Genomic DNA, 24,835 nt, shown 5'->3' on the forward strand with positions numbered 1-24,835 from the left:
ATGTTATATGACATTCCATAGTTTGCTTATTCCCTCTCTGTTCATTAGTATACACTACCAGCTAGCTGCTTTGTTGTTTAATACTTTCCTCCAATTTTAAAAGTATGCATCTAATCACAGTTGGCATGTTCTTTTGTGCTTAATGCCAGGCATCACATTCAAAATCAGTGCGGGTTTCTTCAAGGGGGAAAGGCGCTTCTCTGAAGGTGTCTGCAGAAGCAAGTGGAGCTGCTTGTGGATCAGGTTGGTAGCACACTCGTCAAGGCAGTTAAAAAGCTGAAAGGACATAGGTGGTGCACATGATATGTAAGGTGACAAGGTCAGGGTCAGACTAGGTACAGTTCATTAATTATTTATGCTCTTCTGAATTTATTACTTTTTTGTATTGTCTTAATTTTATTTAATACAGTTTTGAACTTTGACCTCATTTGGTTTTTACTATGTCACTATAGTGTTACACTCTAGGTTCTGAGTATGTATGATTCAAAGCCAAGTATTCTCATTTAATTACCTACCATTCACAAATTTTTTGCTGAACTTTCAGTTTTATTCAGTTACAATTCTAACTAGAATAGGCTTTGTATAGTAAATTTTTTTTGTTTGTTTGTTTTTGTTTATCAAGACAGGATTGCTCTGTGTAGCTTTGGAGCCAGCCTGTTCTGGAACTCTATGTGTAGACCATGGGGGCCTTGAACTCACAGAGATCCACCTACCTCTGCCTTCTGAGTACTGTGATCAAAGGCGTGCGCCACCAATGCCCAGTGTAATTTTTTATAATCATTTTTATTTCTTCCTCCAATAAATGTAAATATATATATGCATATATATATTTATATGCCCTTCAAAAAATGCTAAAGTTTGAAGGGTACTATAAAATGTTTGAGAGGATAGCTAAGGTATAGTAGAAAATGTGTGCATGCTAATTATCTGATAAGGACTTTTCTTTCATAACCCTTGTCCCATTGTAAAACCTAGCAGATTGCTGCTTTGCCACTATAGGCAGAACAGAGCCACCATGGCCCATGTTCTAGAGCAAGGCTTGGAGTTTCCCCAGTCTGTGTTCTGCTATGATTTTGAGAGAATGTGGGTTCTTTCCTTTCTCTTTGCATAGTGTTGGTTCTGGGTTGCTGACATCTCAAGCACCTAGTCCAAGGACAAATGGGAAGTGAACAGAAAACCCAAGAGACCATATTGAGAATTGTTCCTTACGTTTTCAGTTTTCTAGGTAGATACCCTAGGTTCTCTTAGGTTTCAGAGCCCTATAATTGTTGGTTGGTGGATGATTTCTAAGCAATTTAGTTGCATTAAGAGGAAGAAGCATAGAAATGACATCTTACCACTGCACTAAAAGCTCTTTTTTTTGTTGTACTTAATTTTTTAAAAATCTTTGTATTTAAGAGCAATATATTAGTATGAATACTCCGCTAGTCATTTTTCTTTGACATTTGAAGACTGAAGGTGATTTTATGTAAGTATGTATGTATATTCTCTCTCTGTGTATATTAGCTACATTAGCTTACACGCTCTTAGTCTAGCCATAGCAGAGTCTCATAATTTCTGTATTCTTCATATTTTAGCTGTACACAAGCTATATATCTCAAGACTTTGGGTATAAATTTTGGACTTTCTGTGTTTGAGGATTTCTGTATTTCCATAACACAGATGGTGTGGACCAAGTACATGTTTCAGTTCACTAATTTGGTAAATCAGAACTCTTAAAGTACTTAGGTATTTTAATTATAGGCCTTTGATTCTAAACTTAATGAACTATGTCTTTTATGAAAGCTTCTAATTCTAATTTTGGTTAATTTTTAAAAGTACATTTGGTTTAAATACTATTTTACTACTGAGAACTGTAATCATATAATTTTCTTTTAGTTCAGGCTAATGAAGTTCATCAGAAAATTCTGGCCACTGATAATGTTTCTAAAAGTACTGTGGACTCAAACAACATGTCAAGTCAACACAGGGCCACGAAAGATAACTTTCACTTATCAGGTGGCTCCCCTGTGGTTCTTTTGGATGCAAAAATGTCTGAATTGCAGAATATTACTTCATCTCTTGGCCAAAGGAGAGTGGATTCTGTCTTAAGAAATTCAGTAGATACGAAATCTTCAAATACAGACATTTCTCTTAAAAGCAGGAAAAGGTAATTTTTGTTTGAGTAATAATAATTCTTAATTTTTATCCTTATATTGCAAATGATGATTTAGCCTTTTATATAGGTTTGAAGAAAGGGGTTAAGGTATAACATAAGAAAAAATAAATGCTTTTTGCTTAGCTTTAGTTTTTAATTAGTTGCAAGGAGATATTTGGAAGTTAACTTTTCTATAGTCTGTAGAAAAATGTTTTCTTTGTGGGGCTGGTGAGATAGGTGGTTCAGCAAATTAAGGCACCTGGTGTGCAAGTCTGGTAACTAGAGTTCAATCTCTGGAAACCAAATAAAGATGGAAAGATTCCACAAATTGCCCTCCAATGCCCATGTGCATGCTGTGGTGTGTGCACCCTTATACATCATTCATGCACATACACGATAAGACAAAGTTTTCTTTGTGATACTAAGTTTTCTGTAATGTGTTTTGTTTAGTTAAGATTTTTATCTTACAAAATAATTTTCATTGACATCTTTATATATCATTGTACATTGCTTACATTCTCTCCACCCCATTATCTTTAACTTCTTGAAAGAAACAATTTATATTTCCTGCATATTGTTTGTGATTGCAAGGGTGAGCATTAGGTCCTTCCTAGAATAAGGAGTATGGATGAGTTATTGAGTTATAAACCCAGCTCCAGCTCCATTTCTTGGAGGTTTTTTTTTTTTTTTTTTTTTTGCTGTTAGAATGAAAAAGAAAAAAAAGTTATTTAAGATATTTTGTTATTTTGTTGAGACCTTTGTAATAAGTGTTATTTACCTTATGGGGAATTTGGCTTACCTTTTTAACCTTTCAGGTTAAACTTTGAAGGTAAAAGTATTTTGAACCAAACAGAAATAGAGAACAATGTATTAGAAGTAGAGGATAACATATCAGAAGAACAAGAAGGACCATCATCAGAAACATCTCAGAAAAGAGGACAAGATCTGAGCTATGAAATTAGACCACGATCTAAAAAGAGTTTTTCAGCATTGTATTTAGAAACTGTCAAGAGGAAACATGAATCTAGGTAAACTTATTAAAAATTTTATCTTTTTGGACTTTTTTTTATTCATTCTGTGAACCATATCTGGATTTTCTATGTTATTTAATCTAGAAATGTTTTTATTTTCTTTTTTATTGAATTATAAAATTTCTATTAGAATTTTGTGCAATGTGTTTTGATTATTTATAGTCCTCCCCATTTATGCTATTCCCCAAACTCTTCCCAGACCCATGCCTTTCCTATCCACGTAGCTATGTAGCCTCTTACTTTCTTTTTTAACACCTGTTAAGTCCATTTTGTGCTGTGCATATATTCTTGGATGTGTGATCTTTCCACAGGAGCATGGTTTACTTACTAGGGCTACATTCTTAAACAAAACCAAGTATCTCCCTGCCAGAAGCTATAGTTGCCAGTAGCTCCTTGGTTGGGTATGGAACTTGGTGCCTACCTTGGCTGGCATGAGTTTACACAGGACTTATGTATACTGTCACAACCACTGTGAGTTCATATGTATAGCTGTCCTGTTATATCTAGAAGATACTGTTTCTTTGTAGACATCTGCTGCCTTTGGCTCTTATGTTCTTTTCAGTTCTCTTAAACAGATCATCCTATGATCATTGATCACTTAAGAGAAGGGAGAGTGATATAGATATCCCATTTGGGACAATCCACGGTCTCTTATTCTCTGTACTTGGACAAGTTGTAGGTTTCTTTTTCCACTACAAATAGTAGCTTCTCTGATGAGGGTTGAGAAATGCATTAATGTATTGGCATAGTAAAAAAGCCAATAGGACTTAAGTTTAATACTGTGTCCATTTAGAGAATAATGGTAGTAGGTTGTCCCCTGGGGGCTATGACCCCAATAGTTTTGCCTGGCATGGGTTTTGTCTCGTGTAATCAGAGCTAGATCCAATCAAAAAGTGATTGTTACTTCTGATATTCATGCCATGATTGTACCAGTGAACCTGTTATGAGGCCAGTTATTATTGTAACTCAGGATTCATAGTTGGATGAGACTGGTCATGGAAGAGTGCTGCTTACTAGCTTGCTCCCTAATGGCTTGCTCAGCCTGCTTCTTAGACTATCCATAACTACCTGCTTAGGAGTGGTACTGCTCACAAGGGCCTGGGCCCTCCCACATCAAGCACTTATAAAGGAAATGCTCCATAGGTTTGCCAATCTTATGGAGACTTGTCAATTATGTTTCCCTGTTTGACAACAGTAGCTTATGTGAAATTGATAAAAATAAAAAAAAAACAACAAAACCCATAAAACAAACAGAAAGCACAGGGCAATCACTAAATGTGTGAATTGCCTGAGATGTATAAATGTGTTCTTTTATGAATATTGTAATGATTTTATAATTCTTTTATAACTGAATATGTACAAGTATGATAAATTAGTAAAATTAGGATTAACTATGTGGAGAAAGAGGGCTGTAGCAGAATAACATTATTTGACGTCATAACAACAGATTGTGTAGCATTGTCAGCTTTTTAATAAGAATCATCTTTTCCTGTTTTCATAGCACTGGATTTCTTGTGTCTGTGGTAACCTAAGTCAACTTAATTCTGAACTATTACTATAATACTGAAATATGTGTGAAAATAAGCATGAGATGTTGGAACTTATGAAGTTTTGTATATCATAGTTCTTTTATATAAATAATTATTGCATTTCTTCATGTAACATCTTTGTATTTGGTGCTGTTATGAATGGAGTTATGTCAGATATAAAAAGGGCAAGAAGCCATTAAAATCAGTTATTATTGTTCTCTTAAATGTTAGATATGATGGTTTATTATACTCAATATTTTTGATATGGGGAATCTATACAAATGCAGATGCCTGTAAAAATAGTTTAATCAAACATAGATATGGAGTGCACTTTCAATTGTAAGTAATATGTTTGTCTTATAACTATACAGTTGTGAATTTCAAGGTTTTAGCATCTGTATTGATTGAGGGGCATTAAAGTAGATGCCCACCCAGCTTTAAATTTATGTGATCTTAGTATTATAATATGGAAGGGAAGATTAAGAGAAAATTGAGGAGATGTGATTTTATTTCCTGTATGGAATATTGTATTCACTAAACAGAGATGAGACGTTTGTTACTCTAACTATGAAAACAATGTTGTTTCAGCTCCATTGTTAGGCACACAGCAGCAGTTGCTCCTCTTTCATCTCCTCCAAATGACATGAAATTATTAGAAGATGAATTTATTATTGATGAGTCAGATAGAAGTTTTGCCAGTCAACCTTGGGTGACAATACCAAGAAAAGGCAGACATCTGAGACACCACTTGCCATCCCCTGAAAACACTGTAACTCCTAAAGATAAGAAGTCAAGAGAAAAACCTCCTAGTGTGTCACCTATGACTTTGATAAGTGATTCACAGCCTCAGAAGTCTCCCCCAAAAGGCAAATCTCAGACACCTGTTGAAAACATCCTGGGGACGAGTTATACAGATGAATTACAAAGTGACTATAGATCTACAGAAAATAAAATGCATTCTGAGAATGCCAAAAACACATCTGGAAGCAAAAGGACTGTAAGACAGAAGGGGAGAAGAGTATCAAAACCTAAAGTAGTTGAAGAGCAGCTTAATATGGGACAGAATAAAAAAGGAAAGAGGAATATGTCAAATATTGGCCAAGACAAGTCACAAGTAAATTCAAAAAGAAGTAAGAAAGACTATGAAGATTTGAGAAATGAGCCTATTCCCAAGAAACAGATGCCCCCTATTGGTAAGTGTTTATATTAATTCAGAGTATAAGTATTCTTGTATTATTTTACAGTTGTTAAATTGTTCCTTATCTTTGGGAGATAGGCAAAGTAAAGCTGCCTGCAAAGATTCACAAGCCTTTTTGGGGTTCTTTTTGAGAATCTCTCTAGGTTTAGTTCAGTGCAGAGTCACTTTTTAAAAAAAAATTATTTAAATAGATCCTAAGGCAAAAAAACACATGAAGAAAGTGAAAGACTATACACAAGTGAATGAAACTATCTCTCCTGCTAACAGTATGCTTTTTGGGAGGGGTATGTAGATGGACAGAGACATATGTATGTGCATATATGTAGAAAAACAGAAAGTAAGTCTCTATCCAGTTGTGCCATAATATTTTTGAGTAAAGACTGGTTAATAAATATAATGGTTTGATGTGTTGTGCGCTATACTGATTGTGAATTTTCATTTTTTGTTTAAATTACCACACACATAATATCTTAAACAACACACTAAGAATTTATTTTTAGGTCAGAAGTTTCACAGGATGGAAACAAAGATCTTTGTTTAGCTCTTATTTCTGGTATGTCTGGTAGGTCTGCTTCTTAATTTTTCCATCCTTTTGAGTAATCCATAATCCTAGACCTGATGGTTCTTCTCTGTCATCAAAGTTAACAATGCTTGGTTTCTTCGGTCACTGATTTCTCACTTCTCCTGCTATCATCCCTAGTTCTATTTGATCCCAAATTTTAAGGATATGTGATTGAGCCAGTAGAGTTAATGAAAGTAATCTCATTTTAAGGTTTATAATTTAGTCATACTTAATTTCTTCTTCCAAAATTAGATTACAAAACAATTAAAAGTGAAGGCAGTAATTATCTGTTTTATTTTTTGTGTAGTGGTAAGTACAAAGAAACCATGTTTTGTCTTTCAAAAGTTACACATACTAGGGAGATAACTCAGTACTTGTCTTTCAAGCAGAGTGACCTGAGTTTGATTCCCAAAACCCAAGTTAGAAAAATATAGCTGTTGTGGTTTCACACATTTGTAATACCAGTACAGGGAAGGCAGAGATAGGGGCTAAGTGGCCAGCCAACATAGCTTAAATGGTGAGTTCTAGGTAGTAGCTCTCTCAATTAAAATAAAATAAAAATAAATAAACAAGGAGAAGCGATGGCATTTAAGGTTGTCCTCTTGTTTCCATACATGTGCACCTGTATGCATGTGCCTGCATGCACATACACACATATTTCTCTTTTAGTTTATGATAAGCAGTGTGAAGTGTTTACATGTACTTGACAGAAAATCAGAAAGCTGATTGGAAACACATGGCTTTTTAAAGAAATGTGAAAGTAGCCCATGGAATAAACTTAAGATGTTTTTGTAATTGAGTTTTATTTATTTAAAATCTGTTGTGAACTTTACATTAGAAAACAAGAAATATCAGCTTAGCACCCCGAAAGATAAGGAAAATTCCAGAAAGAAATGTTTTTCTGGTGGATCCAGGAACAAATTTGTGCCTGAAGAAGTGTCTGTGAGTGTCAGGAGAAGTTGTAGAGTTTCTCAGCATCCATCTGAGTGGTGGCTGGTAAAACCAGAGAAAGGTAAGTATTTTATTCAAGTCATCTTCATTGAAAGATCCCTAGAATCATTGTTTATGGGGTTATTTGTGACTTTTTCTCATTACTTAGAAAAACTTTATAAAGACAAAGTTAAATAGGTTCACCAACAGAAATATTGTCAGTTATGAATTATAAAGTTATACAATATTCTTTGAGGAGGCATGTGCTGTGGGCACATATACCCAAAGTCAGAAGTTCTTTTAATTAAGAAGGTTTACATTCTATGAGGGAAGACAATATAGATAAAATAATTCATTTAATAATAGATCAAATTGAGTACTATTTTAGTACAAGATGCTATGGTGCCACCCACATGAGTGTACATGGGTCTTCTCACCTTAGTTAACACAATCATAGCCCCCTTGTAGGCATACCCAAAGACCTACCTCCTAGGAGATTAGATTCTGATAAGTTGATAACACTTACCATTACAGGTGGTCAGGCAAGTAGTAAGCCTGAGAAAATATTGTTAAGAAAGTTTTTGATGGATTTAAAAAGTCTAGTACATATCTTGTAAATATAATTGAAGGAATGTAAGAATTTTTATTGAAGAAATATAAGAATTTTTATGTAAAAACAGAATTAGCTTATTAAATTGGTATGTATATTTATATGTAAATATAATGACATTGGTATTTCAATAAGGCAGATCATTTGAACAGACATGCTAATTTTAAATTGTCATTGAATCTTTTCAGGTTCTGTTGATAGAAGTTCTTCAAGAGAAAATGAATTGTCAGTGGTGTATCATAATAGAAAAAAACGGACTAAGAAAAATCATTTATCTAAGAATGCTGGGAAAAAGTCTCTTCCATCACAAAGACAGAAGATAGAAAGCAGCTCAAGAGTACAGAAGCCTTTAAACGTTAAAGGTTCTAGAGGAAGTATTAGTAATCATGATGAAATTTCTGGTCCCCAGAGTAAGCCATTGGAAAACAATGAGACAGACACAACTCCGAAGAAAAGTCTTGATATTTCTGGGTAATTTATGTTGTATTTACAATATTGGTGTTTTTCTTCCCCCATTAAGAATTTAGTAGTTTGTCTGTTTTATTCAGTGTTCAGAGTGAGAATAAGCATAAATAACTTGGTCAGAGTTGATATTAAATCCAGGCTCTGCAATTAGTTAGATGACACCTAGGTGTACAGAACCACTCTGAACTTATTTTCTTATTGTAAAATTGGGGGAATGATGGGTATTTAGTTGCCTAGTCTATGTCATGAACTGTTAATGTCACTCAGCATCTCTTTTTTATTATTTCCAGGCCAGGTTTGTACTGTTTCTCTATTTTTTTTTTAATTGGGAGTCTTGGTAGACTTAAGATACCTTTGTAAACCTACTTGTAAATACTAAGGTCTGAACATAATGAACTGATACTTGTTATCATTAATTTTATATTGCTTGTATAAACATCTGTATATTATTTCTAGAAGAACTTTTGAAAGATAATTTTAACCTTTTTTTTTTTTTTTTTTTGTAGACCTACAGGAGGCTCTAAGCATCAAAACAGTATTATAACTTCACGGAATTGTCATTTAAAGTCTCATACTGGGAAATATACAAATAAGAGATCAGTGGAGTCTAATTCAGGTTCAGGAGAGCCTAAAAATTCAATTTGGGAAGAAAGGTGTGTACATAGTGTAATGAAAATAGACATCGCTTACTATACTTGTATCCATTTTGATGTTACTCCCAAACAGAATTTATTTTTGCTATTGGCTTGCAGATGTGTATCACATCATATTTTCTGGGGGCAAGGCTTAGGTGGCTGTTTTGGGTTGGGAGGCGTTTTTCTCTTTTTTTTCTTTGATGACTTGAATATGACTAGAGGTTGTGGCTATTGGTTGAAGGTTGCAATTCTTTGCTGTCCTTTGGTAGTCAACCTCTGATTTTTGACATGTGGCACTTTCTACAAAGCAAATGATTTGAGAGATGAAAGTGACCATAAGGCAAATCAAATGCCTTTTAATTACTTAACCCCTGCAGTTCTACACCCACTTTTATCGTTTTCTGTTCATCAGAAACAAATCATCCCAGACCACACTTAGAAAAAAGGAAATGAGATTTTATCTTCTGAAAAGATTGTCACAGAATTTGTGGTTCTATTGTTAAAACATCCACTAACACTGAACAAGTGAGATTAACCTGATTGTATTAGCTATGAACTGTTGAAACCTTTAAAAATGCAAGACTAGTAAATTAGAGCAAACCTTGGTCTTTGAAGGGAGGACTATGGGTTCTTTACTGTTTGAGGGATTGTAATTAGTACTTGGAGAAGGAAAGGAACCTGGGACTTCCATAGTTTAAGTTAGCTATGATGATTTTGGGCTACTTGTTCGATTTCATTTTTTATAGATGGTATCTTTTAAAATTAGGATATGCTTGCTGGTTTCTCTTATCTGTGTGAAAGAACGTTGCTATTGGACTTGACTTAAATTCATAACTGATCCATGAATTAATTTAAAATGTTCTAGCTGAGCTTGGTAGTCCATGCCTATAATCCTAATACTCAAGAGGCTGAGGCAGATGAATTAAAATTCTAGACTAGTTTAGGCTACAGTAAGGAGGTTCAAGGTCTGAGCTACCTAATCTTCCTCATATAAATTTGCATTTATCAGATTTGACTCAATTATGGGATCCAATCATAGTTCTTGCATTCTGCTGCATGGAAATACATCCTTGATGATCTATTGCATCACTTTTAGTTTTGTAAGAAAGAAACTGATGGCAGTTTTAAGACATGATCATGAAATTTAGATCCACATATTATATATTATAAAAGCACAAATTTTATGGTTTGTTTTGTTCTTAAGTGGACCTTCCAGGTTCAAGGATTTTGTATTATCTGGAAGCAATAATTTTGACGAGACTGATGAAAAGGGTCAGGAGAATTTGGGTAAGTTATTATTTTCTTCTATCTTGGTTTCTAACTATGAATATAAAGTAAGGTATTCCGTGTTTATTTAAATTTGCAGTAACAGTAAATGTGGATCTATTCCTGAGATCACTGCTTTATAGTTGGAAATTGTTGAAATGGTCCAAATGGGTAAAGGCACTTGCTACCAATCCTGAGTTCAGTTCTGTAGAAGCTATCACATAGTAGACTGAGAGAATTGATTTCTATAATTGTTCTCATATGCAACAGAATAAATAAATAAATAAATCTGTTAAACTGATAAGGAAATACTTAAAGCAACAGTAACTATATCTTGATGGTTACTGAAGGTAGGTGGTTGGTATATTGGGTTCACTATAGTATTTTCCTTTATTTTAAATAATTTTGAAACTTCATGTCTCAGTAGAGTTTTACACATTTTTTTTTTGTGCTTGAATATAAAATTATACTAACTTTTCCTCCTAACTCACTAGTTTTTTTCCCTATCTCTAGATCTATTTTATATTTTTAAATTTTAAATCTTTCTTTTTAAATTTTAAATCTTTCTATATTCTTTGGTGAAGAAGCAATGTATTTTCCCGAGTAAATTTTTGATGTGACTTAATAAGTTTCCTTAAATAGTATTACTGTAACACATTCTTTTTTAAAATATATTTCTTAAAGTATTAAGATTTTTTTTTTTAGCTGTGTTTATTTTATAAGTATTTTGCTTGCATGTATGTCTGTGTGCCACTTATGTGCCTGGTGCCTTTTGAGGTCAGAAATGGGCATTGGATCCTCTCGAACTGGAGTTATAGATGGTTGTGACCCATTGTGGGTGCTGGGTACTAAGCCCTAGTCCTCTACAGGAGCAATAAATAGTCTTAATGCCTGAGTTATCTCTCCAGCCCCTTGTAATTTATTCTTAATTATAAATTTTTTTTTTTTTCCTGTTAACCCAGGAGTTATTGAAAGAGGACATAAGAGAAAACTTTGCTGTCTAGACCTGGGAGTACATCTGCTTCTGCTCCTTATTAGCTCTTATCTTGAATACAAAAATTCAGTGTTGTTAACTTCAGCTCACTTATGTATAAAATTCTGATATTGATTCCAATTAGTATTACCTTCTAGTCTAAGAAGTTGTAGGTGTTTTTGTTGTTTGTTTCTTTTTATTGATAGTAAATTTTGGAAGGCAGAGTCAAGAAGAGTTCTTGATGACTGGGTTGGATATAGGAAATAAAAGGTGCTAGAAATACCTTTAAAGTTGTTGGCCTAAGCAGCTGAGAAAATAGCATTATTAGCCAAATTGGAGGCAAAAGAAGGAACAGATATTTGGGGAAGGCAGAAGAAACAGAATCTTAGATTTAAACATTGTAAGCCTGATATTATTATGGTTGTTTGTGTCCTTTTTGACTAGCATCTGTTAAGTACTAGTAGAGGTGAAGTGAGTGTTCACTGCACCAGTATGTTTGTTGGTTTCTCCTTGTATTCTGTATCTTTGTTGTATACCTATCAGTGCTGTTACCCATTGTGTAACCTCTTAGATGCACTGTAGCCTGCTTTGGCTAAAATTTTCTTGATACAAGTAAATGCATTTTATTTACTTAATTTAACCTAACAATGTTATGAATTTTGTTTTGATCCCCTCCTTAACTCTCTCTTTAAAATAGTACTAAGGAATGAACCCAAAGCCTTGTACATGCTGTGTAAGGATACAGTTTACCATAGATTCCTCTTACTTTTTGTTTTGACACAGAATCATGCTAAGTTGCCCAGGCAGGCCTTGAGCTAACTCAGTAGTAGTCATTGGCTAAGTTGCCAGACTTGACCTTGTTGACCTTGTAGCCTGACTGTTTGGCTCTGTGCAGGCCTACATTACTAGAACTCTGTGCAGGCTTTTGTTTCTGGTTTGTGTGTGTGTGTATTTATTTATTTATTTATATGTTTTTATGTACATGAGTGCTTTGTGTGCATATATGCCTGTACATCAGAAGAGAACATCAGATTCCATGAGAATACAGTTATAGCTGGCTGTGAGCTGCCACATGGGTGCTAGGAATTGAATTCAGGATCTCAGGAAGAGCAGCTAGTGCTTTAAAACACTGTTGTTGTCTTTCCTCAAAGTTTGATCCCCTAATGGGATTTGCATATCTTGTTAGGATTTTTGATATAACCACATGGGATTTGCATATCTTGTTAGGATTTTGGATGTAACCACATTAGTACCATAAAGTAATTTTTGTGTGTTCAATTAGTATACCAAGTCACTCTGGCCAATAGAAATTCAAGAAGGAAATGAAACTGTTGCTAAGGCTTTCTAACCGCCCCCCCCCCTTAAAAATGTTGAAATATAATTCTATAATTCCCTGCCCCTTGTAATTTACTCACAATATTCTTAATTTCTTTGGTGTCTGTTATAATGTTTCTCTGTTCATTTTTGATTCTGTTAATTTGGGTCCTTGGGTCATCTCTTTCTTTTGGCTAGTTGTGTCTGGGATCTGTCAAAAAATCTTATTTCCTCAGAGATCCAGCTCCTAGATTGGTTAATTCTTTGTATTGTTTTCTTTGCTTTGATTTCATTCATTTCTGCTCTGATTTATATTGTTTCTTGCCATAGGCTGGGTTTTGGTTTGATTTGTTCTGGTTTATCTTTTTGAGTTGCACCATTAAGCTATTTGTGCTCTTTTTGATTTCAAAATGTAAGTACTTATAAATTTCTCTCATAGATCTGCTTTCAATGTGTCTCAGGGGTTTTGTTGTGTTATGGTTTCATTTTCATTTAGTTCCAGGAAGACTTTTTCCCCTTTCTTTCTTTATTTCTTTTTTGACCCATTAATCATTCAGTTATGAGTTCTTTATTCTCCATGAGTTTGTGTACTGATTGGAGATGGTTTGATGTTAGTTTTTAGTTTTATTGTTTCATCATGGTAGGATAGACTATACTGTTATTTCAGTCTTTCTGAATTCATCAAGAATTTTTCACTGTCTCAGGATATCTCTTTTAGAGAAATTTCCATGTGCTGCTGAGTAGAATGTATATTCTTTGGTGTTTGGATAGAATAATCTGCAGATATCTGTTAATCCCAGTGGTCGGTTAATTCTGATATTTTTCTGTTTATTTTTTGTTTGGATGACCTGTCCATTGCAAAAGGTAGGGAATTGAAATCACATACTATTATTAATGGGTTGATATTAATTTTTATTTCAGTTGTTTACTTTTTATGAAATTGGGTACACCAGAGTTTGGTGTATATGTGTTTAGGATAAAATGTTTTCTTGATTAATTCTTCACTTGATTAGAAGGAAGTGTTCTTTATTGTGATTAGTTTTTAGCTTGAAACCTATTTAGTCAAGTATTGGTTAGCAATACTTTCTTGCTTCCTGTTTACATTTGATTGGAAGACATTTTTCCTTCTATTCACTTTCAGGGGTGCCTATCTTTAAAGATAAGTTGAGTTTCATGTAGAAAGCAGAGAGAATCCGGATTTTGTTTCTTAATCCAGTCAGCCAGCCTGACTTTTGATTGTACAGTTGAGACCATAAATACTTAAAAAGTTGTTATTGAAAGGTCTGTGGTGATTGCATTCTTTTTTTTTTCCCTTGTTTTTCTTTTCTGTTGCTGTTCCTAGTTGTACTTTGTATTTTAGTAATTATAGTTCCATTTGTTTTTTTTTTTTTTCTATAGTCTCTTAATGGTGCATATTTCTCTGTTTAGAAATAAAAGTGTTGCTTCCAGTATTCTCTTTAGAGCTGGTTTGATGGACATGGATTCTTTTAGCCTTTTTATATTATAGAACATTTTTGCTCTTGGACTATGGCTGATAGTTTTTTTTTTTTTTTTTTTTTTTTTTGGGTACTATAGTCTAGGTTGTCACTCATATCTCTTAGAACTTTATGTTCTATTGTTCAGTTTCCATTGAGAAGTCAGCAGTTACTCTAATGTGTTTTCTTTATGCGTATTTATTTAAGAAGATTTATTCTCATGTAGCTTTAAATAGTCTTTCTTGTGTTTTAACTATGTATCTGTATGGGTATGTTTTTCATTAGTTTGGTCTATTTCATTGATTTTGGATTCTTATTCCTCATGTATGCCTATAATTTGCCTTTTCATAGTGTTCCACAGTTTCTGCATGTTCTGTAGGTTTAAAATATTTTTTCCATATTCTTTGCTTATGTGGTCTAATTCTTCTACTTTATCTTTGAGTTCTGATATTCTTTTGTTTGACTCATTCTACTTGTAAAGATTTCTCCCAAGTTTTCTTGTTGGGTTATTAAGTGTTTTTCTTTTTTGTTTGTTTTTGTTTTATTTGTTTTTCGAGACAGGGTTTCTCTGTGGCTTTGGAGACTGTCCTGGAACTAGCTCTTATAGACTAAGCTGGTCTCGAACTCATACAGATCTGCCTGCCTCTACTGGGATTAAAGGTGTGTGCTACCACTGCCAGCTAAGGTTTTTTTTTTTTTTTTTTTTTTTTTTTTATTCATCTTTGTTTCATCTTGAGTCCTCTTCCATATACATCTCTTCATTGAATTTAGTATTTGATTCCTGGGATGTCTTCATCATATTCATCAGCCTCATGTTTCTGTTTTCTTGGGCATCACTAGACGTTTATTTTCTTTAAGTTCATTGAGCTGTTTCTTCTTTAAATATTTTGAATTTTTTGAAGTTATGGTAGTTCTTTTGAACTAGGTAGGTATCCTGAAATTCATCTAAATAATTTTCTTTTGAGAATTCTTCTACAGGACTTGTGGTTTTAGAGGTGACATACTGTTTTGATTTTCCATATTTTCATTTTGTGGCCATATGTACTTATTTCATCTGATGTGGACACAGGAGGCTGGGACAGAGCATACATATAGCATGAGGAAGTTGGATATGGTGTGGGTGGGTTGAAAAATATTAGGGACATTGACGATGCTGGGGTAGTTCAAAGAATGTGCATCCTGGCTCTAGCCTGGAGGTTGAGGAGAGCATGGACCTGGGGGGGGTTGGGGCTCAGCAGATTAGGCCTACGCACTGGATGTAAGATTGTGTCTGAATCTGGGGGTTGGCAGTGTGGGTGCAGGGTACAATTTGGACCCCTGTACAATATTGGAACTCTATTTCTTAATAATGATCACTTTTGTACATGTCAGGGAAAAATATCGACAAATCTTTTGGTGTTTTAGCATATTGCTAAATTGAGAACCTGGGAGTGATTTTACTATTAGAACTTTAAGAAGAAAGTTGTGGGTAGTTTGTAGATAACATTATTGCATATTATTTACTCTCCATTATGCCATGCATTTTTATTTGCTAAGTGGTTTATTTACCATTCATGAATAATAGAGAATGTTTGGTTTCTTTATTAATTTTAATGGTTATGCTCTTTAAATATGTTTATTGTGTCAAAGTGTAAAAGATATTGTACAGTTTTTTCCTTAGTTTGTATTATTTTTCAATGAAAATATATATTGCATTTTCAGGTTTTGATCTTATTTACAATACCTAGTGAAAGTTGACCAGATAATACTTTAAGTCAATATAAAATTAGCGGGCATTGTTGCATTGTTTATAATACTATCTTTTATATTTTACAGATTTAAGAATAAGTAGTTCTGATGTGCTACCAGATAGACATATCCATCACAAATTAGGTAAAATAATATTTCTTACAACATTTCCATTGAAGAAAATGGTATTATTGAATCTCTCTAAATATAACTTAATTTTTTTAAGTGGGGAAACTCATCCAGATTAGTATTACATATTTAGTTCTCAGCATTTATAGTGTATTGTGAAATCTCAGAATACTTTTATATTTCCTTGATTGTTAAGGGTTTTGTCCTTTTAAAAAGAATTTCTCATCTATTTGTGTTTTATCTTTTGAGAACTGTTTAGTTGTATAACTTATTTTTAAAATTGGGTTAATTTGTTTTCTTGATATTCAGTTCAGTTGTTTATTTCTTAACATATTCTATATACGAACCCTCTGTCAGATGCATAATTGGTAAAGCTTTTTTTCCCCATTCTTTTGACTACCACTGTACTCAAATTATAGTGTCCTATGCCATACAGAAGCTTTTCAGTTTCATGAGAACTCATTTATTTTTGGTCTTTGGCTTAACTATTGTGCTATTGCTGTGATGAAACACCAATGCCAAAACAGCTTATAAAAGGAAGCATTTATTTGGGGGCTTGCTTACAGTGTCAAAGGGACAGTCCATTTTCACCATGTTGGAGAGCATGGGAGCAGGCAGGCAAGCATGGTGCTGGAGTAGTAGCTGAGATCCGTATTCTGTCGGCAGAGAGAGAGAGAGAGAGAGAGAGAGAGAGAGAGAGAGAGAGAGAGAGAGAGAGAGAGAGAGAGAGAGAGGCAGAGAGGCAGAGACAGGCCCTGGCATGTGCTTTTAAAACCTAAAACCCATCCCTTACTCCCACAAGGTCACATCTCCTAATCCTTTCCAAACAGTTCACCAACTGGGAATACAAGCCTTTGAGGGCATTCTCATATAAACCACCGTAGTCTTAGTCCCCATGCTTTTGGTGTTTGTCAGACCTATGCCATTGAGTTCGTTTATTTCCCATATTCTCTATCAGATTCAGGGTATATGGTTTTATATTGAGGTCTTTGATACATTTGGAGTTGAATTTTGTGCAGGGTCAGAGAGCTAGATCTAATTTTCATTCTAAATGTAGTTATCCAGTTTGACCAGCACCATTTGTTAAAGATGCTGTCTTTCCCCCATTGTATGTATGTTTTTTGGCTTGTCAAAATCAGGTGTTCATAAATGAGTGGATTTACAGCTGGCTCTTCAGTTTGATTCCATTGATTGATGTGTTTGTTTTTATGCCAATACCATGCTGTTTTTATTAATGTAGTTCTATATAGTACAACTTGAAGTCTGGGATTGTGATAACTTCAGAACTTTTATTATTCACAATTCTTTTAGCTATCCTGGTTTTTGTTTTGGTTGTTTCTTTGTTTTGTTTTGTTTGTTTTGGTGAGTGTGTAAGAATTTTTAGGGAGACTGCATTGAAACTGTAGGTTGCTTTTGGTAGAATAAGCCCCCTTTCACATTAATTCTACAGACCTATCAGCTTGGGAGATCTTTCCATCTGGTGTCTTGTTTCTTTCTTCAATGTCTTAAAATTTGCATTGCTTTTGACTTGCCTTGTTTTCCCCAATTTTCTTTCCCTCCCCTCAGTCTCTCCCTCCCTTCCTCCCATCCTTTCTCTCCCTTCCCTTCTTCCTTCCTTCCTTCCTTCCTTCCTTCCTTCCTTCCTTCCTTTTTCTTTTTCTTTCTTTCTTTCTTTCTTTCTTTCTTTCTTTCTTTTTTTTTTTTTTTTGAGGATAGTGTGGAAAAGCACTCTTTTCCTGATTTCTTTCCTATCCTTTTTTTCTTTGTAAATAGAAAAGTTACTGATTTTTGTGTGTTACTTTTATATCCTTCCACTTTGCTGAAGATTGTTTATGAACTGTAGGAGTTTCCTGGTGTAATTTTTAGGTCTCTTATGTATATTGTCTTAGCATCTACAAATAAAGATACATTGACCTCTTCCTGTCCTATTTTTATCCCCTTTATCTTCTTCAGTTTTCTACTTGTTATTTCTAAGACTTCAAGTTTTATATTGAGTAGGTATGGGGAGAGTGGACATCCTTGTCTTGTTCCTGATTTTAGTGGAGATGCTCTGGGCTTCTCTCTATTTGGTTGATGTTGGTGGTGGGCCTGCTTTTAATTGGCTTAGTTATGTTGAGGTATGTCCCTTATATCTTTAGTGTCTCCCTGATTTTTATCATGTTAGATGTTTGTCAAAGGTCTTTTCATGTAATGAGATGATCTTGTGATTTTTGTCTTCCAGTCTGTTTTTGTGATAGACTGCATATGTTGAACCTCTCTGGGATAAATAACACTGGATCATATTGGATAATTTTTTTGATGTGTTCTTGAATTTGGTTTGCAAGTATATAAAGAAGATTGGTCCTTACTTTTCTTTCTTTGTTAGGTCTTTGTATAATTTTGGTATCAGAGTAATATTGGATTTGAAGAATGAATTAGGAAATATTCCTTCAGTTTCTATTTTGTGAAATAGTTTGAGGAATATTGGTGTTCATTATTTCAATTTGTGGTAGAGTTCTGCATTCATTTGTCTGTGGCTTTTTGTTGTTGTTTGAATGTGAGGCTTTTAATTATTCTATTTTACTTGGTGTTATATATCTGTTTAAATTGTTTCATTTCAGTTTTACTTTGGTAGGTTGTATATATATCAAGAACTTTTCTTTTAGGTTTTCTGGTTTGAATTTCTTTTCTGGTCCCACATATTTGGTGTTCTATATGCTTCTTGTACCTTGGAAGGTATTTCTTTTTAGATTGGGGAAATTTTCTTGTATGATTTCATTAAAAATGTTTTCTCTGCCTTTGGCAAATTCCCTCTATACCTATAATTTATATGTGTGGTCTTTTTGTAGTGTCCCATGTTTCCTGGATGTTTTGTGCCTTGGTATATTAGATTGAACTTTGTCTTTGGCTGAGCTATTTCTTGTACTTTATATTTATTGCCTGAGACTCCTTCATGTGTTTATTGGTGAGGCTCACTTCTGAGGGTTTTGTTTGGCATCCTAAAATTTTTAGATACAGTCTTATTTTTGTTTGGGTTTTCTTTTGTGGTTCGTTTTTGTCAAATTCTACCTTCATGTCTTGAATTGTTTTCATTATTTTATTCGACTGTTAATGCTTTCATTGTCTTTATTCATATCCTTAAGCCTTTGTTGCCATTTTGAAATCCTTTCCTTGTGGTTCAGCTAAAATGCTTTCCCTGGAGCCTATGGCTTCTGAAAGAGGAATATCATATATTGTCTTGGGTATTCTTTTTTTTTTTCCCCTTGGTCCTGGGTTCTGGGTTTCTGAAGTTAATGACTTTTGAAGTGATTCTTAACATAGATACCTCTTTTGCCTGTTATGTGGTGGATGTTCTGTCTTGGTTGCTATTGTCATTCTGGTTCCTAGCCAAGTGTGGTTTGTTTGGAGTCCCTGATTCCCTGCTAAGTGTGGCGAATAGGGTCCCTGTGGGTCAGTGAGAAGTCACAAAGGAATGGATATGGGATAGAATAGACTGAGAGTTGTGGTGAGGAAGAACCCTACACCAAGAGCACTAAGGGCTTGGAAATGGGCTTAGAGGTGTTACACTAGGGGCTAGGCTGCAACAGGCCTAAAGGTTGTCTAGAGAGACTGGAATGGACAGAAGGAAGGAAGATAAAGTTCACCCACCTGGGGCCTAGCCAAGTCTTATGACTGGGGGTCCCTAATAGAAGTGGTTCAGCAGGTCAGTGGGAGTCATAAACTAATGGAATCTCAAATTATAACAACAAATTATGTTTAATATATGAAGGGTAGCATTGTTCAGATAAGATAATGCCAATAATGTTCTCACAGGTGGGTATTATCAAACTTCTATTTCTTGGCCAATCTAGAGGCTTTATTTTTCATGGCCTTTTATTTACTTGTATAAACATCTAAAAATTTGGGGATTTTGTCTCATCATTGAAACATTTGTGTTGTGAGAGTTGGTATGTATCTTTACTAGTTTTACTCACCGTTGAATTCTTGTTTAATTTTTTGACAGTACTGCCCTCCAACTCACCAAATGTTCGTAGAACAAAGAGAATACGTTTGAAACCTCTGGAATATTGGCGAGGGGAACGGATAGATTATCAAGAAAGGGCATCAGGTAAGACTTAATTTAGATGATATTATCTTATAAATGAAGGATTGTTGCCCTAATTAATTTTATCATGTGGCAGGCCTCATCCTACACATTTATATACATTACCTCATTTAATCATCACCTCCCACATACAAACATCTAAGAATAGGGTTTTAATTCACATTTCTCTCATTATTTTAGAGGTGTTGATTTTTTCTCCTTTTTTATAACTAACTATTTGTATGACTTTGTAGATACTGTTACTTAAATATCTGAGGTTTCTGACTGAGTAAAGTGAATCATTTTTAACTTATTTTATATGTATGTGGGTGGGTGTGAACTGTCCTTTCAGCCTAAAATATGGGAAATTAATATTAGATAATGATATCGTTCTCATTCTTAGCATCTATTTTCTTTATAGAGAATTAACAGAGAACTAAGTGTTAAAGTTATTTCATTATTTAGATGGATGTGGCTATATTAAAAGACACTTATATGTTCTTTAAAATGTGGCTTACTACTTCAGATTCACTCCTAGTTTCTTCAGCATTCTTTTTTGTTTCTAACCCTTTATTGACAACTATTGATTTCAGGTGAATAACAGGTCATTGAGTCTTGTTTCGTCAGGGTTTCTAGATTTAGAGTGTTAGAGATACAATTGAAATTGGTTTGTATTTTTTTGTATTTGTGTCACTTTAACAGCAATATATTTAATGTTTTTCTTTTAATTTTTGAAGTCCTCAGGATTGTTATTTTTACCCTTTTTGTTTAATTTTAGGAAGAATTGTGATTGGGATAGTATCCCCAGCTCCAGTATCACCCAAAAGAAAGGCTAAAGGAAACTTGGGCAAAGTCAACAAAAAAACTAACAGGAAATGGATCCATCCTGAAAACCATGAAAGTATGGACCTGTTCTACTGTAACTTAGATTTCATAACCCATAAAACTTTAGACATATGACTCTTCCCTTTTCCACGCTCAAAATATAGTAGACATTTAATGAGCTTTTTCAGAACTTTGTTGTGATTGCAGCTCTGAGGGAATATGCGAATCATCATTTAGTCTTTTGTTGAAATGAAAAGTTTATATAATGGCTCACAGAGTCATTGGCTTTACATTAAATCATATGCCTTAGAATTTGAAATTTTATTAGTGTGCTAACATTTGATCAGAAAGAGGTTGCTAAATCTTTGTCATCTTTCTTTACAACTTGTCTTCAATTATATTTTGCATTGGACTTTTTTTTAATAACGGAGACAAATTAATTAAGTAATTTTATTTCAATGGTATTTGTTTTACAGAGGATAGGTTAGTGTTGAATCTGGACATACCTCTAGGAGATCCTTTTCAGTCAACATTGGCAAAGGACCCAGAAACGAGAGAGATTGTCCCTATGGGTAAGCTTGGGAATGATACTGAAAATAATTTAACAGTAACATTGAATGTAAGTGCTCTCTCTTTCTCCCTCCCTTCCACTTCTCCCTTTCTCCCTTTACCTCTTTCTTTCCCCTCCTCCTCTCTTAGCACTAAAATCTATTACAACCAACAGCCTCTCTGAGAATAATTATGGATGAGTGTTTATGTCAAATACAGTGTCATGTGTTTGTGTTCTGAATTCTGGAGTTTTAAGTGGTGCTGTTACCTACCAGGTATGTTATCTCTTGCAGCAGGCCTATTATTTCTGTAACTGTGATGATATGTGAGGAACTTTCTGTGGGAATTTATGGAAAGTTAACTGGTATGCCCCAGGATATACTCTGTGTGACCAAGCAGAATTTGGGCCAGGGCCCACAGTATCTTCTGAACCTTTGGACACCAATAATGGTTTCTGGAACATGAAACCTGTGTGAAGATGACTGTTAACAGCATCAGTCAGCCATACAAATATAAGCTTTAATGTTAAGAGCCTAGAAGCCTCATGCTGTATGACATAGACATTAAACATATAGTTTCTGAAAGGCCATACACATTTCTAGGGAATAAACTCTAGTGGTAGGGGGTCTAGGGAACTGTGTTAGTTAGGGGTTCTATTGCCATGACAACTGCTATAAAGGAAAACATTTAATTGAAGTGGTGGCTTAGTTTCAGAGGTGTAGTCCATTATCATCATGGTGAGGAACATGACAGCATGCAAGCAGACATGGTGTTGGAGAAGGAGCTGCTACATGTTGATATGCAGGCAACAGGAAGTAGACTGTCTCACTGGGTGTGGCTTGAGCAAATATGAGACCTTAAAGCCTGACTCCACAGTGACACACTTCTTCCAACAAGACCACACCTCCTAATAGTGCCACTCTCTTTGGGGGTCATGTTCTTTTAAACCACCACACCAACCAAGCTGTATTTACATGTAGGAAGTATTTAAATATCTTAGTAACTGTTAGGACTTCATGTGTTAGTCACTGTCTTATTGCTATGAAGAGAAACCATAATAGTGGCAACTCTTATAAAAGAAAGCACTTAGCTGGGGGCTTGCTCACAGTTTTCTTGATCATTATGGTTTAGTCCATTATAATTATGGCAGGAAGCATGGCAGCAAACATTGCAGGCATGATTCTAGAGCTAGTTGAGCTATGTTGTGATCTGCAGGCAGACAGACTCTGGGCTTGGCATTAGCTTTTGAAACCTCAAAGCCCATCTGTAGTGCCATACTTACTCCAACAAAGTCATACCTCTGCATGTTTTCAAATAGTGCCATTCCCTGATGACTAAACATTCAAATATATAAACCTATGGGGGCCATTCTTATTCAAACTGCCACAGACTATCAGAAGTAACACCTATTCCTCCGAGTCAAACAGATTGGTCAAACCAGAAGTCACTAATGGTTTTCTAACGTAAATTTTGTCTATGAACTAGCTTACATTTACCATCTTTTGATAAACTCTTGTCAGAGTCATTCTGTATTGACGTGCTTATAAAGCAATAGAGGTTAAAGCACAGAAGGTATTGTTTAGTGTTAAAAACATAACCCTTCCAGGCTAGAAAAGTTTTGTTTTCAACTTTTATCTGCTTCAGTAATATATGCATTTTCCTTATTACATTGTATATGTGACCATTAACATTTTCAAATATTTAGTGATATTAAGCCAGAAGCTATGATTAATGAATGCATTAAGAGGCTTGGAAAGGTACATTGGTGTAAAGGAAATCTGAAATGAGAAAGTGATTATTGACCTATAGCTTATATTCTGCTTCTTGTAGTCTTTTCTTAATTAAATAAAAATGTTTCTGTTTAACCATCAAATGAATAAAAACCAATTTATTGTCATTGTGATGACATATTTTTATTTCGGACCATGTTAAGCTTTGTAAAGACATGGGACTCTTTATTGTGCCTCCCCTAATATTATTTTCCGTTTTTGTCTCCATAGAAGTAAAAGCTGTTCCATTATTGTTAGGCTAAGATAAATAACATAGTATTTAGTTTGAGCCAGTCATTCCTTTTTTGTCCTCATTTTTTTTTTTAACTTTATGATTCCTTTTACATTCCAACCACAGTTCTCCCTCCCACTCCTCCTCACACCCTTTCACCTTCTCTCATCCCTCCTTACCTCCCTTTAGCCCGCCCCCAGTCCATTCCTCCTCATGGGTAAAGGCTTCTATGAGGAGTCAACATAGTCTGGCACAATACGTTAGATTAGGGCCAGGCCCTTCTGCCATGCATTAAGACTGAACATGGCATTTCACCAGAGGGAGTGGGCTCCAGTAAGCTAGGTCATGTACTGGGATTATATATCATGGTCCTACTGTCACTGAGCATGGCATTCTACCCTAGGAATGGGCTCCAGTAAGCTAGCTCATGTACCAGGTTTGTATTGTGGTACATGCCATGGTCCCCTCAGCTAGTCCAAACTTAACAACTGTCTCCCACATATGGAGGGCCTAGTTTGGTTCATGAGTTTCCACGAGCTTCATTCTGCTGTCTGTGTAGATTTCTATTAACTCTTTGAAGCTATTTGAACATAGGTGTTGGCTCATTTTTACCAGAAAGGAAACTGAGGCTTAGAGAGAGAGCTTAAGTAGTCCAAAGTCATGCAGTTTATGACCCAAACAGGATGGGACCTTTGCCATTCTCGTCCCAGAGTCAGTCATCCTCACGTTGTGTAGTACTTCCTGAATGTGTGGTCTACATTGCTCTTAGAAAAATGTTTTTATAACTGAACACTACTATTACAATAGGGTTTCCCATGTTTAGTCCAGCTGAACTTCCAGTTTGTAACCCTCCTTAGTTCCCTAAGTGCTGAGATAACTGTTACAGGCTGGTAAACATGTTTAGCTTGTGATTGCTTTATATTTGTATTGTTGTTTTCCCCCTAGATCTTATAAGACCACGAGATACATACCAGTTTTTTGTGGAGCAACATGGTTTGAAAGTTTTTAAAATATTGGATACAGCAGTTTTTTCTTCTGGAAAATTGGTTTTAGGACCCCATGAAGAAAAAGGAAAGCAGCATGTTGGCCAAGATGTATTGGTGAGTATATTTCTCCATTTATTTCTGTTTTTCTAGAAATACAACTGATTCTTTTTCTCCTGTGATGCATTAAAATTCTATTTACTTGGTCATGGCATATTATTGTTATACTTCATAAAGAAATCTTTCCCCTTATTAAATTTGTTTCAGTTAACCAGTTAGTAATTATTTAAAAATAGCTGTACTGTACACATCTCCTGTGCCTGTGCATATTCATGAGTGGTGATAACTTTTTTTTTGAGGCAGGGTTTCTCTGTATTGTTTTGGAGCCTGTCCTGGAGCTAGCTCTGTAGACCATGCTGGCCTAGAACTCAC

General features: G+C 34.8%; 1 protein-coding gene across 1 annotated transcript in view; it reads left to right on the forward strand.

Moving 5' to 3' along the window:
• Cenpc (centromere protein C) overlaps positions 1-24,835 on the forward strand; it is a 42,627-nt gene that overhangs the window by 13,697 nt on the left and 4,095 nt on the right. The window contains exons 5-17 of the mRNA XM_051198086.1: positions 150-243; positions 1,879-2,149; positions 2,953-3,165; positions 5,286-5,890; positions 7,296-7,469; positions 8,186-8,468; positions 8,969-9,115; positions 10,302-10,384; positions 15,941-15,997; positions 19,965-20,069; positions 20,824-20,946; positions 21,347-21,442; positions 24,366-24,520. Coding sequence (XP_051054043.1) covers positions 150-243; positions 1,879-2,149; positions 2,953-3,165; positions 5,286-5,890; positions 7,296-7,469; positions 8,186-8,468; positions 8,969-9,115; positions 10,302-10,384; positions 15,941-15,997; positions 19,965-20,069; positions 20,824-20,946; positions 21,347-21,442; positions 24,366-24,520 — 2,406 coding nt within the window. The remainder of the gene's footprint in view (positions 1-149; positions 244-1,878; positions 2,150-2,952; positions 3,166-5,285; positions 5,891-7,295; positions 7,470-8,185; positions 8,469-8,968; positions 9,116-10,301; positions 10,385-15,940; positions 15,998-19,964; positions 20,070-20,823; positions 20,947-21,346; positions 21,443-24,365; positions 24,521-24,835) is intronic.

Source organism: Phodopus roborovskii, unplaced genomic scaffold (assembly GCF_943737965.1).
Source record: "Phodopus roborovskii unplaced genomic scaffold, PHOROB, whole genome shotgun sequence".
In the NCBI taxonomy this organism is placed as follows: domain Eukaryota; kingdom Metazoa; phylum Chordata; class Mammalia; order Rodentia; family Cricetidae; genus Phodopus; species Phodopus roborovskii.